The 14107-nt window shown below is 41.4% G+C and overlaps 1 protein-coding gene across 1 annotated transcript in view; it reads left to right on the forward strand.

The window, feature by feature from the left end:
- magi3a (membrane associated guanylate kinase, WW and PDZ domain containing 3a) overlaps positions 1–14107 on the forward strand; it is a 108701-nt gene that overhangs the window by 86192 nt on the left and 8402 nt on the right. The window contains exons 6-14 of the mRNA XM_082519274.1: positions 451–530; positions 1229–1286; positions 3094–3200; positions 7199–7408; positions 8899–9519; positions 11318–11349; positions 12049–12313; positions 13033–13127; positions 13356–13548. Coding sequence (XP_082375400.1) covers positions 451–530; positions 1229–1286; positions 3094–3200; positions 7199–7408; positions 8899–9519; positions 11318–11349; positions 12049–12313; positions 13033–13127; positions 13356–13548 — 1661 coding nt within the window. The remainder of the gene's footprint in view (positions 1–450; positions 531–1228; positions 1287–3093; positions 3201–7198; positions 7409–8898; positions 9520–11317; positions 11350–12048; positions 12314–13032; positions 13128–13355; positions 13549–14107) is intronic.

A 14107-nucleotide genomic window follows, 5' to 3' on the forward strand; every position in this document is an offset into this window, starting at 1 on the left:
AATCAATAGCTCATTCTGCCAGTGAGAGAAACAACAGGGTAAATGGAGCTCGCCACCCCTGACCTGCTGTCTTAGTTCTGCTCTTTATGATCTCTGCAACTGCTCACTCTTTTATCTTTCTGTGTCATCCCTTTCCATCTTTCTGTAATCTGTGACTTTTTTTTTCTTTTCATCTCCCTTATGCCTCAAACGGTCCTCTGAGCTTTGTTAAAACTGTACTAATATTTTTAAAAGGTTATTTAATAAAGTATTTGATCCCAAAAGATTAAATACTAGTCATAATCCTGTTTTGGGAGAGCTCTGTTCGTTTGCTAGAGATGGAAAAACACTCCCCGGGTGAAGTGGCTCCCAAGAGATCTAAGCGCTAATTGCTCAACTCTAATGGCATCTTAAGTATTTGAAAAATAATTTAAACTGTGCTTAAAGCCCTGTATCTTTTTCATATTACAGTCATAACAGCAAGACCACCACCTGGCTGGACCCACGTCTTGCCAAGAAAGCCAAGCCACCTGAGAAATGCGACGAAGGAGGTGAGGCAATAGGAGCTAGCTCTGTGATAAGTAACAATCGCGCAGGCACTTACAGCCATCGAGTCCGCTCACATGCTACCTACACTTTTCCCAAGTCCTTGTTGTATTGAAGGGTTTGTGTGTATGAACTGCATCCCTGCCTCTCTGAAGGGGGCGCTGGCTAACAGACGGATACTGAACAGCTGAGCGCTCCTGGTCACAGTCATGCTGGTGACACAGCACAAACCCCCAGTCCTCAGTCCGCCCGTCTCCTCCTAATGGTTTCGTGGACACATGCAGAGAGCTCATCAGTGCAGCATCTCTCAAAAGGCAATTTTCTATGGCTCCTCTTGCGTAAAGATCTCCTCTGCGCTGCGTGTGTTTGTCACACAGCAGCAGAAACCCGAGATGCTGAACACATACACACCACTGGAAAGAAGGGCTGTTATTTTTTCCTGGGAGGCTTTCTAACAACACACGGTGTCCCCCCCTCCCCTCCCGCCCGTCTTCCCCTTCCTCCTCCATAGTGTGTATCAAGTCTTAAACACATAGTGACAAATAACCTCCTGTTCTGTAGGTGTAGCTAAGCATGCTGTGATGGTGCCAGTCAAAACACCACACTTCATTGAGTGTGTCCAATTGTCCATGTAGTGCCTCAGCAGTATCTTAAGTGATTTGAGTCAGCCTTTTCCCTGTCTGTTTTTTTCCCTTTCATCCAGAGTTGCCCTATGGCTGGGAGAAGATTGAGGATCCACAATTTGGCACATACTACGTAGAGTAAGTAAAATTCTCTCTTCCTTTTATACCTGGAGATCCATAGAAATCTACACCTGTTGATAAGCATGCATGGTGATATTGAGTCTCTTAGTCTCTTTCCTGAAGAGACATCATTCTCGACCTTTATAGGTTTTCTGAAGCTGTTTCTGCATATTTGACTTCTCTAAAATGCCCATTTAGAATGGTTTCTATTTCAAGATATTTTTGTATATTCTGCAACATAAAGCCATATCACTTAATACCAAGCATATACATGTTGAGCTGCTGGATCTCAGGGGAACCTGTGGGACACGTGATAATAGTACATTATGCAATTGTGCAAACAGTAGTTTCCCACAATTCTGCTGAAAGCACCCTTGTGGGAACTAACAAGTGAGCTACAGCTTTGTCTGTGTATCTGAAAAAGAAAATACAGTGGAGACAACAGACAATGAAGATTTAGAGGTCCCTGAGATGGAAACGAGGGTGAGATTCAATTCTGATCGAGAGTGTAAACAAGAGCACAGTGTTTCATTTTAGTGCCATTACTGTGAACAAAGAGGAAGAGACCCGCAGGCAGGGGGGAAATATACGCGCCTGTTTATGCAAGAGGGTCATTGAGAGGCTCTCTCTCTCTCTCCCTTCTGTCTCTGTGTTTTTTTTTGTCTGGCAAATTTTATTGTGAATGAACGACCAAATGCAACGACGTGACGCAAAGTCTCACTGTGTCTACAAAACATGAGGCGTGGCAATCAAGGATTGAGAAAGTGAGACAGAGCAAAAGAGGAAATGACAGAAATGAAGGAAATAGAATGTTTATCTCTTCAGACATAATGGCGAGGGTATCTCTGTGCATGAGTCATACGCAGTAAGAGTGCAGAGTACCCATGCACACACACACACGCGCGCGCACACACGTATACAGTCAGTGTCTCAGGTTGTGGCTGATTCACTGTGCAGCATCAATGCATTTTCTCTTCCTAAGGTGCTGTAATGGTGATTTACAACCGTTAAAGCTTATTATGCAGATGAGCTACCTCTCTCCATTACCATCTAACCGTGGAAGGACATTTCCCTTGGTAACAGGAAATGTTTAAGCACACAGGTGTGACTGCAAATCATTAATTGTTTTTAGATTAAGTTTCGTGTTAAGTCCCCCAAGTATAGCTGCTGATCCTGGATTGGCAAAGCCTGGTTATATTAGGAAACTTCTGGAACGATACCACCTCAGTGCCTGTAATGTGAAAAAGGGCACATTTTTATTTCTGTCATTTTGCTGTTCATTAAGTCTTTTTATTCTCGCATTATGAGGCATTGAGCAGATGTTTATCCCAACTATACAATATGGGCCCATAGCATGAAAGATTGCTACTGATTTCCTCCATGTAAATTCTCTCAGAATTCATTGGGCATGACAGTTAATTTATTTTTAATTAATGAGGTTTAGATATTCTCTCAAACCATTTAAATGTGCAGCAGTTCTGGCAAAGACAGGTTAAAGATTTTCGTAATGTATTTAGAACAGCTCACATATTATAAAGACAGCCTGTCTGCCTAGCACATGTTATGTCACAAACAGCCCTCGTATTCAAATCGCAGGTTTGCATGGCAGGCAAAGAACAGTATCTGCTCTTTGGACAAGCACTATTCAGCGATACCAAACGGTGAACCATCAGTTGGCAGCTCGGACTGTCAACTGACATGAGAAACTCAGTAATAGATCAACAGTATGCAATCGAAACAAAAAAACATTTATATTTTCAATGCACATTCTAGCTTTATCTAACATTCTGATTTTTGCTCATTTAATATTATATTCCCTGTACAGCCACATCAACCAGAAGACCCAGTTTGAAAATCCAGTAATGGAAGCTAAGAGAAAACCAAGTGTGGACACGCCCATTGCAGCACCTCCACAAGCTGCTACGCCCTCAGGTAACTGCACCTACAACGCTCGAGCCGCAGGCATATTAAAGTGGTTCATACACAAGGAAGGCTTGAGAACAAATTGTCAAATTTTGTCCGTTTTGTACAGAAAACTGTCAGTGTGGAGGAAAATGGGTACTTTCTTTGAAAATCCAGTCATTAGAAGTTGAAGTTTCAGCAACATTTGTAATGAAGAACAACTTTACTGCTTGACCACTGCATTTCAGCCTGTAGCCTTCATCAAGATCAACATTAAAATCCAGTCATTACCATTACTAAACACACGCTTGAAGAGTTTTATAGTAGACACATAGGTCTAAATTGCATTCTGAGATTTGAATTAGCAAAAGTTGCATTTACCTCAAAACTCAGGTCTTGTCTTTGTCGGTATTATAATACTTTAAATGTATCCAGTTATTTTGGGGATTAATTACAACCAACGTGCTTCTATAAAAGCTTTAGTCAAACATGTCCAATTTGGGCTCATGACAAATGTCTAAATCAGCCCTAAGATCAAAATTTGTTAGTTGAATCCAGAAATGGCTAAAATAGATTTTGACCCCTAAATATTGGCAAAAATGGCCCAATTGGGGGTAGGTGCTAATTTTCTGATGGTCACACTCCCCAAACGCGTCACCCTGGGTTGATTAAATTGGACTCATATGAATTCAAATTGTTGACAAATTTACAATAAAATACATGTTAGTAGGTGCTAAACATATGCAGTCATGTCTGAAAAGGGCAGCATATTCTTTCCCAATGCCCTGTTGAAGACATTGTGATCTGCAGAATTTCCACCACTGAAATACATTTAACCTTTGCATGTCCTTCATTGGTGCCCTAGCTTGTTCAGAAACTAAACAAGTGTGATGTCCATAGAGAGATGAACTAATATGTGATTATTTAACGTTTCATATAACGGCTTCCTTATCTAGACTTGATGAAATATTATGTAATGAAGCAGCCAGATGAAAAGCCAATGTTGAAATTTAAATTTGCGTGTATAAGTAATGGACATACATATAAAAGTTTTTACTACTCAACTATTTCAGTTGTCAGATTTGGATTCAGCTTTCATGTCAGATTCCATATGAAGAAGCAAGAAAACCTCTAAAAAGTTATTGACCTGATGGCTGTCTTACAGGAAATTCAATCATGAATCTTTAATTAAACAAAATGTTTTGTACTAGTGTGTCTTTGACTTATGGTAGTGGCGCTACAATCGATAGCTCAGGCAGTGGTAGTTTAACTCAGTAACTTCTCCACAGGGCGATTTTCCTTCATAAGATGCAATGCAGTCGACAGTATTATTAAGATGTCAGCTTTATAGTTCTAGCTTTTTGTTCAGCAAAGATATTTATATAGATTTGTGCATATATATATATATATATATATATATATATATATTATCAAAATACTGGGACACTTTTCATCTCCTTCATGTTAAGAAGTCTGTCTGGAAGATGTTCTAACAGTTGACAGGCTTCTGGTAAACAGCCCATAGCCTCTGAAGCAATGATATTCAATTTGAATAATGGAACAGTGCTTCACTGGGCGGCAGAATTCATTTTGACAAGTAGATATGATATAGGGCGGGTTCTGAGGTCTCTTTGAAATCCTTTTGCCACAGTCACTCATGGTAGTTGAAAGCCCTCTTTAGAACAGAGGGAGGGAGTTAAATAAGAGAGACAGAGAAGGAGAGAGAGGTGACTGCCGTTGAAAGTGACTTACGATCATAAATTGCATTTCCACTGGGTCATCTACTCATCATTTACTACCTGTGGGGAATGCTCCTGCTTGATGATCTAATCACCCTCTTCTCAGTAAATATAAAGGTCTGAGAGACAGAAGACTAGGTTGTTGTAAAATGTGCAAGAATTATAATGCTCTTCTGCGTGTGAACACAAAAGGCATGGCCTCATTTGTATTCAAACTAGCCTCTGTATTTCAGACACCCTTTGGACACAACTGTCTGCCTCAGTCGGTTGCACGCAGACCCCACCTCCCACAGCTGAGCCTTTCTGCAGTTTGTGGATGATATTGCTGCGTACCGCCGCCTCCAGCTTCGACTGCCTCCCCTGTGCTTGTTCTCCAAATTCCCACCCTTGTTAATGAGAATTAATGGCTAGTGGTCTTGTGCAAGTGTATGGACGTGCGTGAGGTGGCTTCTAAACACTGTTTTGACAAGGCTGGCTAACCTGACCTCCCAGACAATGCCGCAGAGCACAAGAGCAAAGCGCCGCCCTATGTTCAGCCATAATTATCATGCTGAGAATCCTGTCAGACATTTCATATAATCGCTTCACCCTAAGGAAACTTGACTGTCCCTTTGTGGCCTACAGCTTAATCAAGACCATGTAAACATGGCTTTGGTGTGTAGCTCCCTTTTCATCCCACTTGTGATTGTCTCTCTCCACTACTGTTATGCCAGTATTGCCTTCGAGGTGATTGTGCGAGAAAGACTGTTTCAGTATGTCGGAGCTATCTGACAGGGATTAGTTCCATCATAAATCATACTTATTACACACTTGTGCCCCAAGTTGTTCAGGAGAATTTCATGTTTTTGTACCTGCTTGCAAATCCTTGCTCAACATAGACTGACATTTGTTAGAATATCCCTTGTACTTGTCCGGCACTGACGCAGCAGTGTCATCTAAGTCATACTTGGCATAATCTTTTTTGTCTTTTCAGAGCGGTCACGTTCCTCTGCCAATTGCCATGCAATTATGCAAATCACAATCCCATGACACATTGAGAGTGGTGTAGGAGACAGGGGAAGGGGGGACTTCTATCTGTGCTCTCCCTAATGAGATTGATGTCCCAGCATCTATCAGTGTGGGAACTGCCAGAGTAGAAGCCCAGCACGCAGGGACAGAGCACATAACTCACAATCTCATAGGCACACACCACAGAGAAGGGCAAGCTCGGATTTAGTTAAAATTTCTCTCTTTCTGTCAAGGCTAACTCTATTTCTTGCTGTCTCTTTCTGTCTCATCACTCTTATCTTGCTCTCTTTTGCACAAATGCACACCTACACACACACGCGCGCGCACACACTGTCTAATATAATTCTGTTCCTGTCTTCTATAAAAGCGCCCCATTTACACATCCTGCAGGCAACACAAAGGACATTTGCAATGAAAAGTTTACCTGGAAAATGTCAGGTGCGTTTCAGGATGGATTTATCACTGCAGTGAAAAGAATTGGTTGTTTGCGGGGAGACTTGGGCAAACTTTAGGCATTTTGCAATAACTAGGTGTTTATTGGCTTTGTAAACAGAGCAGTGGTTTTGCAAGTTGTGTGTCTCTGTTTGTGTGTGCGCGTGTGATTTGTTGGAGTTTGCGCTCAAACTGTGAGTTCTTAGTGTTCATGTAATTACTAGCAGTAAGTGATGTGCTGTCAGACATGTTGTCACTGTGCGAGTATTGTTATGATGGTGACAGATGGCAATTTATGAGCAAGCGTTTCAGTGTCTCTTCCTATACTGGGCTCATTTTCGCATACACGTACAATTCCGTCTCACAAACTTTTGAACTACAGAGGCTTGCTGCATTCATGTGTAACTGACGCCACTGTGACTTCATTTACAGTTTAAAAGATGAAAAGACATCCAATTACTTTTAAACTGAAACAGTTTCCAGCAGGTAAACAGAAGCAATTAAGTGAATTTTGACACTTTTTTGCCTTCTGTAGAACACCAGGCAAAATTTTAAATGAACTAATCACATTGGAATCTGTTTATTTTGATGTGTTTAAACTAATATTCTTTAGAAATCAGGCCTTTTCCCAGCTGAAATGTAAATATGTTAGTTTTCAGTTGTTCATTTAGCCACTTCTGAAGCTTTTGCTGTCTGTACATGTGTTCTGTCCGAACATTTTTGTGTGTGGAATTGAAAGCATGGTGTAAAGAATGTGTTCACACCCCAAACATTTAGTGCAATAATTTTACTGAGCGTACTTGTGATATTAGATCATTAATGATTACCTTCTGTCTACGTCTCCTTTAGGTTCCACAGCAGAGGAGCCTGGCAGGGGAATGTGGGGGTTTACTCGAGATCCAACTCAGTTGCAGGGCAACATACTTAAGACAGCACTTAGAAAAAGCCCCCAGGGCTTTGGATTCACCATTATTGGCGGAGACCGACCTGACGAGTTCCTCCAGGTCAAAAACGTCCTGCCAGATGGGCCTGCAGCACATGACAAGAAGATTGCCTCAGGTAACATTCCCCACAGACATAATGTTTTTTAAGTATCTGGTTCGCATGCTGTTTTAACAGTTGGAGACCACCCTGCTGTAATTTGTTTCCATGATGCAAGGTAATACAATTGTTTAAAGCAAAGTCAACAAAATCCAGTGTCACATTCACGTGTACACGGGTAACTGTGCATGGCATTTATCTTTATTCACGCAGTAACACTTAAGCTGGGCATTAGCATACATTCTGTACATAATACAGCTTAATGTGCCCTTTGTGTACACACAAATAAACACATTCGGAGGCAAAAAACCGAACAGGCACTTCACTCTGAATATCACATTGCTTGATCAAGCAAAGACAAATGTTTATAGGCAGTGTTCAGTGGAGCAGCTCGAAAAATAGAGAAGTCATCAATAAACCCGTGTGTAGTTTATAGTAGAGGCTCACATTTTATACGCACTCGTATATTAAAAATGTAATTAGCCTGCATTCAGGCAGCGTGGCTGCAGGTTGACATGTGTGCTTATGTAAAAACAGGGGATGTATATGAGTCTGCCATGTAGTGTGTTTTGCAAGTGGCACAGTAAGTTCTTTATTGTTGCATGTTCTAGTTCTGTGATCACATGCATGGTGACTGTATTAATTTGAAGTATGTTACTGTGTAATGCCTTAAGATTCACATTACCGTAGTATTGATTGCCGAGCCATTGCGACTGCTGAGAATCAACTTAAGAGTGGAGCAAAGAGAATAATTATTTTCAGTGTTTCATTTCCCTTGAGAAGGAGGGTAATTGACTATAACAAAAGATGAATGTAATTAATTTCATTGGGTTTTAATTGCAAGCAGTAGACTGTAACATCTTCAAGTAGGTTTTTTTTTTTCATTTCTGAGTATTGGCCTACGGCATTTATTTATGCTAAAGGTTGAGTGTTTGAACTTTGTGAGAAAATATATTTCGCTTAGCTTTTTGAATATGTAGCTGTTGAACTAATCGTATGAGCGACATGTAGTTGGTCTGAACAAGCAACAAACTGGAATATGAAGCTCACTCACGAGAGTGAAAACGTAGCCTTTGTTTTTTCTTTGGTAAAGTATCGATTGTGTGGGTGGGCAATCCACCTCTGGGCATCTAGCCACCTAGCTAGTCAGCAATTCAGCTGCTTATCCAGACCTATATCTGGGGCAGGCCAGGGGTGATTAGAGTCTATCCTTTACAGTACATGGAGATAAAAGGAGGAAAAAGAAAACACGTCAATGACCTCGTTTTATTTTTCTCTCTCGCACACTCCCTCCTCCCCCGTTAACATGTTTGAATTTTTTAAGATATAGGAGTCTACTTATGTAATCCAATTGCATAATTGCGCTTATCCCCATGTCTTTTTATTGGTGTATTGTTGTAATAGTACTTTTCAAAATTTCCTTTGGCATGGTGATGAATACAGAAATTTAAATTTTGTCCAATTTTTTTCATGTCACAAACGTGTAAAAGCTTTTTGTTCTTCTTTAGGTGACGTAATTGTGGACATTAATGGGACATGCGTGCTGGGAAAGACTCATGCTGATGTCGTGCAGATGTTCCAGTCTATCCCAGTCAATCAGTATGTGGACATGGTCCTGTGTCGGGGCTACCCTCTGCCAGAGGACACCAGCAATAGTGAGGAGGCATCGAGCAACCTCAGTGCCTCTAAGGACACTTCTCCTTCCCCTTCGACACCACAAGACCTCAATTATGCTGTCAACGATGGAGCAACCCTTTCTCGGCAGACTGCGTCAGTGCCACCTATAACCAACGGAGGACGCCACCACCATCCTCATTCCCATCAACACCACCACCTTCCACATGCCCTTAATCAAGAAGGGCCTGACCCTACTCTATTACAGCCGGAGCTGGTGAGTGTGCCCTTGGTGAAAGGCCCGGGAGGTTTTGGCTTTGCTATAGCGGATTGCCCCCTGGGACAAAAGGTAAAGATGATCCTGGACGCCCAGTGGTGCCGCGGCTTGTTGAAGGGTGATGTTATCAAGGAGATCAACAGACAGAATGTCCAAACTTTGAGCCACTCGCAGGTGGTCGACATCCTCAAAGACCTGCCTGTGGGCAGTGAGGTCAACGTGCTGGTGCTTAGAGGAGGTGAGTCAGCAATGATGAAAGTTCACTTTGCTGCTATTGTACTATTGTACACTTCTGCTGCAGGTAAGCCTGCAACACTGACATTATAGAAGGATATCACAGGTGGTGAGTTTACAGTACGTATGTTGTGACATCGCTGATGTCTATATTAATCTGCTGTTTAGACAAAATACAGGCGTTAGTGCTATTTAGACCCACGTTTCTGAAGTTACTTTAATCCTCACTCACCTTTACGCCACCTGTTCTATTTCTTTACTTTCTTTTGGCCAAAAGAAAACACAGAGCGTAACAGTCTGGTGAACAGTCTGCTTCCATTTGTAAATAATTTCCTGCGAGAAAGTGAGACATTGTCAAAGATATTTCAACTGTAGAAGAGGTGAGATTTAATGTAATGCACAATGTTTTAATTTAAAAATAACAGCACGCATTGTGGTGTTCAGTAGGTGTTGCTTGAATACACAGACTCTCCCAATGTTAAATAAAGCAATTTCACGCTCTGGTCTACACCAGCTCTGCATCATCCACCATGCACTTTCCCAAACAGGGAGGAAGTCATGCTTAGTCACATGATGAGCTATGCTAGGAAGGTGCAAATAGATGGCAGTTTTGGTGATTCACTTGCTGCCTGGAGAGAAAGTGAGAGGGGAGGTAGGAGTGATGGAGCACAGTGAATAATGATTGCCCTTCTTCTTACTTCATGCTTTCACAGATTTGAAGGGCTTGTTCCTTTATGCCTTTACTGCAGTGCAGTAGCCTAGATTCAAGAGATCAGTGTTGCACCCACATATCAGATGTGCACAGCTGGGGTCTACGTTGAGCTCCAGGGGGTTGTAGTTTGTGTGTATGCTGCTGTGCCAGCCTGATATGCATTTTTTAATTGCAGTGCATATGGAGGATTTGTGTGTTAATGTTTAAAAAAAAGCAGATCATAGCTTTCCAGGACTAAAAGGAGTAGTGCCGCAGGGCTTCCCTCAGGTCACCCATGGACTGGGATTAGGGTAGGCTTTACTCCCAGCCGGGGGCTAGAACTACCTTCTAATGACAGCAGAGCAGTGAGAAATGAAACAGGAAATTATTTGGCCTTGCTCCCTATACTGGATTTAAATCTGGAAATGAGACAAAGTGCCCTTCCCCATGGGTTGTGTTCTGAACTCAGTATCTGAGATATGATATGATCAGAGATTGTGAAAATGGAGATATTGCCAGTGAATTTTTACATAATATTGGAAATGGGGGGGAGGGGGGTGGGGGAACTAAATGTTTTTTTATTAAATCGATGCCAGTAATTGTCTTTGTGATAAATTGATTTGATGAAAATTCAAATTTGAAAAGCTTCAGTGTTTATGCTGCTCTAGTAATGTAGCTAACAGCTGGCAGGTTTAAACCACAGAAATGCATGTTTTCCCATGGCTTAAGGTCATCTGTCTCTCATCCCATAAACCGTTCATGCAACTGGAGTCTACTGCCCCCTACTGGTTTACTTACACTCTGGTTCACATTCTGCTCTGTGACCATGACCATGTCAGAGAGAACAAAAACAAAAGCTAAATCTGAAACCTATGAGCAAGTTCACTGTGTGAGTCGGTGGAGAAGAAGGTGCAGATTCTGTATAAGAACCGAGAGAGGGTTTAGTCTTGACATTCAACCACTTCAGGCCAAAAGTTCAAATCTGTAGTAGAGTGAAGAAAATGCAAAATGCAACTCGTCCTTAAATAATTTAATCTGATGTAAGCAGATGTTTGCTGTTGTGTTGTTAATGACGTCACTTTAATTCCCACTTCTGTCTCTCTGCTCACAGGTCAGACGTCTCCAGTGAAGTCACTGAAACCAGTAAGTTTTCTGTCAGTTCAAATCCATTTTGTATGATGAAAAAAATAGACTCTGCTGCTAAAACTGCTGATGAATTATTAAACCAGAAAACTTTTGTCTTGGTTACCCGCAAGCCCCAGCGTGTAAACGTGTGCGTGCTGTAGTAGCTGCTGTTAGAAGCATCATTCAGGGAGCCCACATTAGCCAGGCTGTTATTTCTGGAACTGCATGTGGGTAAATATGCTGGCTTCTGGCAAACGGCAACTTAGCATCCCTCTGTGTATGGGTGTTTAAGATGATATGCCATGTTCAACAGCTTGTTCCTCTGCTACTCCTCCATGATGCACTCTTAAAATAGAGAGTGTTGGGGCACCGACAGGCTTACTCATACTGTTTTATTTGTTCAATGCATAATTATTTAGATCTGTATGGATGTACTATTTTATTTTCTTTCATTTTATGCCGGTGGAGTAGTTTGTCACTCTGGACAAGCTTTAATGATTTTTTTCCCTCCATTAGCTACCTTCCTACTTTAGACATAAATCATTGCTATAGTATAGAATACCTTTTATTAAATAACCTGCAGACATAATACAATGATGCTGAACACATTGGCAAAAAATATGTAATATATAATCCATTAGTTTAATGGATGATTGCCTTATAATGAGCTCGTGCTTTACCATCTTGTATATCACATTGCTTGTCTCTATGTTGCAGTGCACAGGTCCCATGTCTCACGGAGTAGCCCAGCCTACTTCACACCAGGCACCTCATTCGGTGCCCCAACAAATGGTCCATCCGTTCCCTCAGCCCACGATGCAGCAGCAGAGGCAGGAGATGATCAGCAGCACAGAGACCCTAAGTCAGCCTGAGGCATCCCCCAATGCATCAACGTTCTCCTCCAGCACCCTGCGCTCAGCTTCACCCAAACCAGATGCATCTGAGCTCTACCTCAAGTCCAAGGCCATTCTAGACAGCAAGCGTAAGTACAAGAGTACTTATACTTACACAGTTTACAGTAGTAAACTTTACTACAGATGCAAAGATTTATTTAATTCATTCATGTTTTTTAACGTATTTTTTGGATTAGTGAAATTAACAAGTTACCGGTGTCAATGCTGATTCAAATTGCTACTTTGTGTTTCATTATTACACAAAGAAATCAAATCCTCAGATGTGCAATTCTAAAACCAGCTTACAGTCTTTTGCAAATGCTAACACACTTGTTACTGAATTTCGGGGACACAGAAGCCAAATACGACACAAAAAGACGCAAACGTCTTACTCCTATGTCACAACGAAATACTGCAATCAAAATAATACAGTCAAAACATTTTTGAATCAAATCTGTGCACATGCACCACATGAATTACTTATAGACCACAAACACAGACAAAAAGATTCTGCCACCTCCTGTTAGCGTCTGACAACATCATCTCATTAACATCGCTAGCAGTGTCATCTCTGGCTCGGCAAGAGGGAAAATATTGCTCTAGAGTTTCCAAAAACAGCTGACCTAGTTTAGATTGCTTAATCTCAGATTGCCTTGTGGTCAGCATGCGTTTTTCTTATGTATAGGTGTGTTGTTGCCCATGTCAAGTATCTAGGTGTTTTCCTGATGGTCATGAGAGATTTCATTCTTGCAGTTAATGAATATTTTTCATCAGTTTTTACCAATTATATTTTCTTTTCTCTGTGCAGCTCCCAATACAAAGGACCTGGATGTATTCATCAAAAGGAATCAGGAATCAGGCTTTGGCTTTAGAGTCCTTGGGGGCGAGGGACCAGATCAGCCAGTAAGTCGGAGGCCAGCATCCATTTAAAAGTACTGTTGGAGACCCTCAGTCATAAGAGCAGCAGACTGACACCAAATTGAAGCTGAATTCTGTTGATTTAATATTAACTGAAAGTTTCTTTTCCCATCTCTGGGAATGGTATTATGAAAATACCAGCCAGTCTGTGTCATGAATCTCCCTCAGATCGGTATATTTAGCTATGTCTCTTACACCATCTTACTTCCGCAGGTATATATTGGTGCCATTGTGCCACTCGGTGCAGCTGAGAAGGACGGGCGCTTGCGGGCAGGGGATGAGCTACTTTGTATAGATGGCGTGCCAGTCAAGGGCAAATCCCACAAACAAGTGCTGGAGCTGATGACCAATGCTGCTCGTAATGGCCAAGTCATGCTTACAGTCCGCAGGAAACTAGCATACACAGGTTGGTCTGCTTCTGAATAATCAGCTCCGCATTCCTCTGAGGGCACAGAAAGCGTGGCTTCTTGCTCACTCCTTTGGCTTATATAGGTATGCTAGAGGAGAACCTTTGAGGGAAAGCTTTGATCTGGATTTTTTTTCCATTAATCCTTTAAATTCGTTGTGGTAGATTTTCTCTGACTGAAATGAAGTTTGTCAAAAATGGACTTTTTAAGATGCTACTCTATGCTGTAATTTTCCTGAAAGGAAAAAGATGGAATTTTAAGGACGGTTAATTTATTTTAATCATGGGAGGTGAATTCCAGGTTTCATCTTGAATCAAAATGGGCATAAAGTGGAAACAAGAAAAGAAGATTATTTGCTCTCTGTTTATCTGTCAAGGATGATTGCAGTTGTGTGAAAAGCACTGAAGATTAGATCAGCTGGTAGAGTTAAATCTCAAAGGATGGAAAAAATGCTGACTCTTCTTTCTTTTTTCTTTTTTTCTTTTTTTTTAACTGCACATACCCTGCTGCATCCTGGCTGGTTTACCCCACCGATAGCCATTCCATGAATAGAACAAG

This window comes from Aulonocara stuartgranti, assembly GCF_965226115.1.
Source record: "Aulonocara stuartgranti genome assembly, chromosome: 20".
In the NCBI taxonomy this organism is placed as follows: Eukaryota; Metazoa; Chordata; class Actinopteri; order Cichliformes; family Cichlidae; genus Aulonocara; species Aulonocara stuartgranti.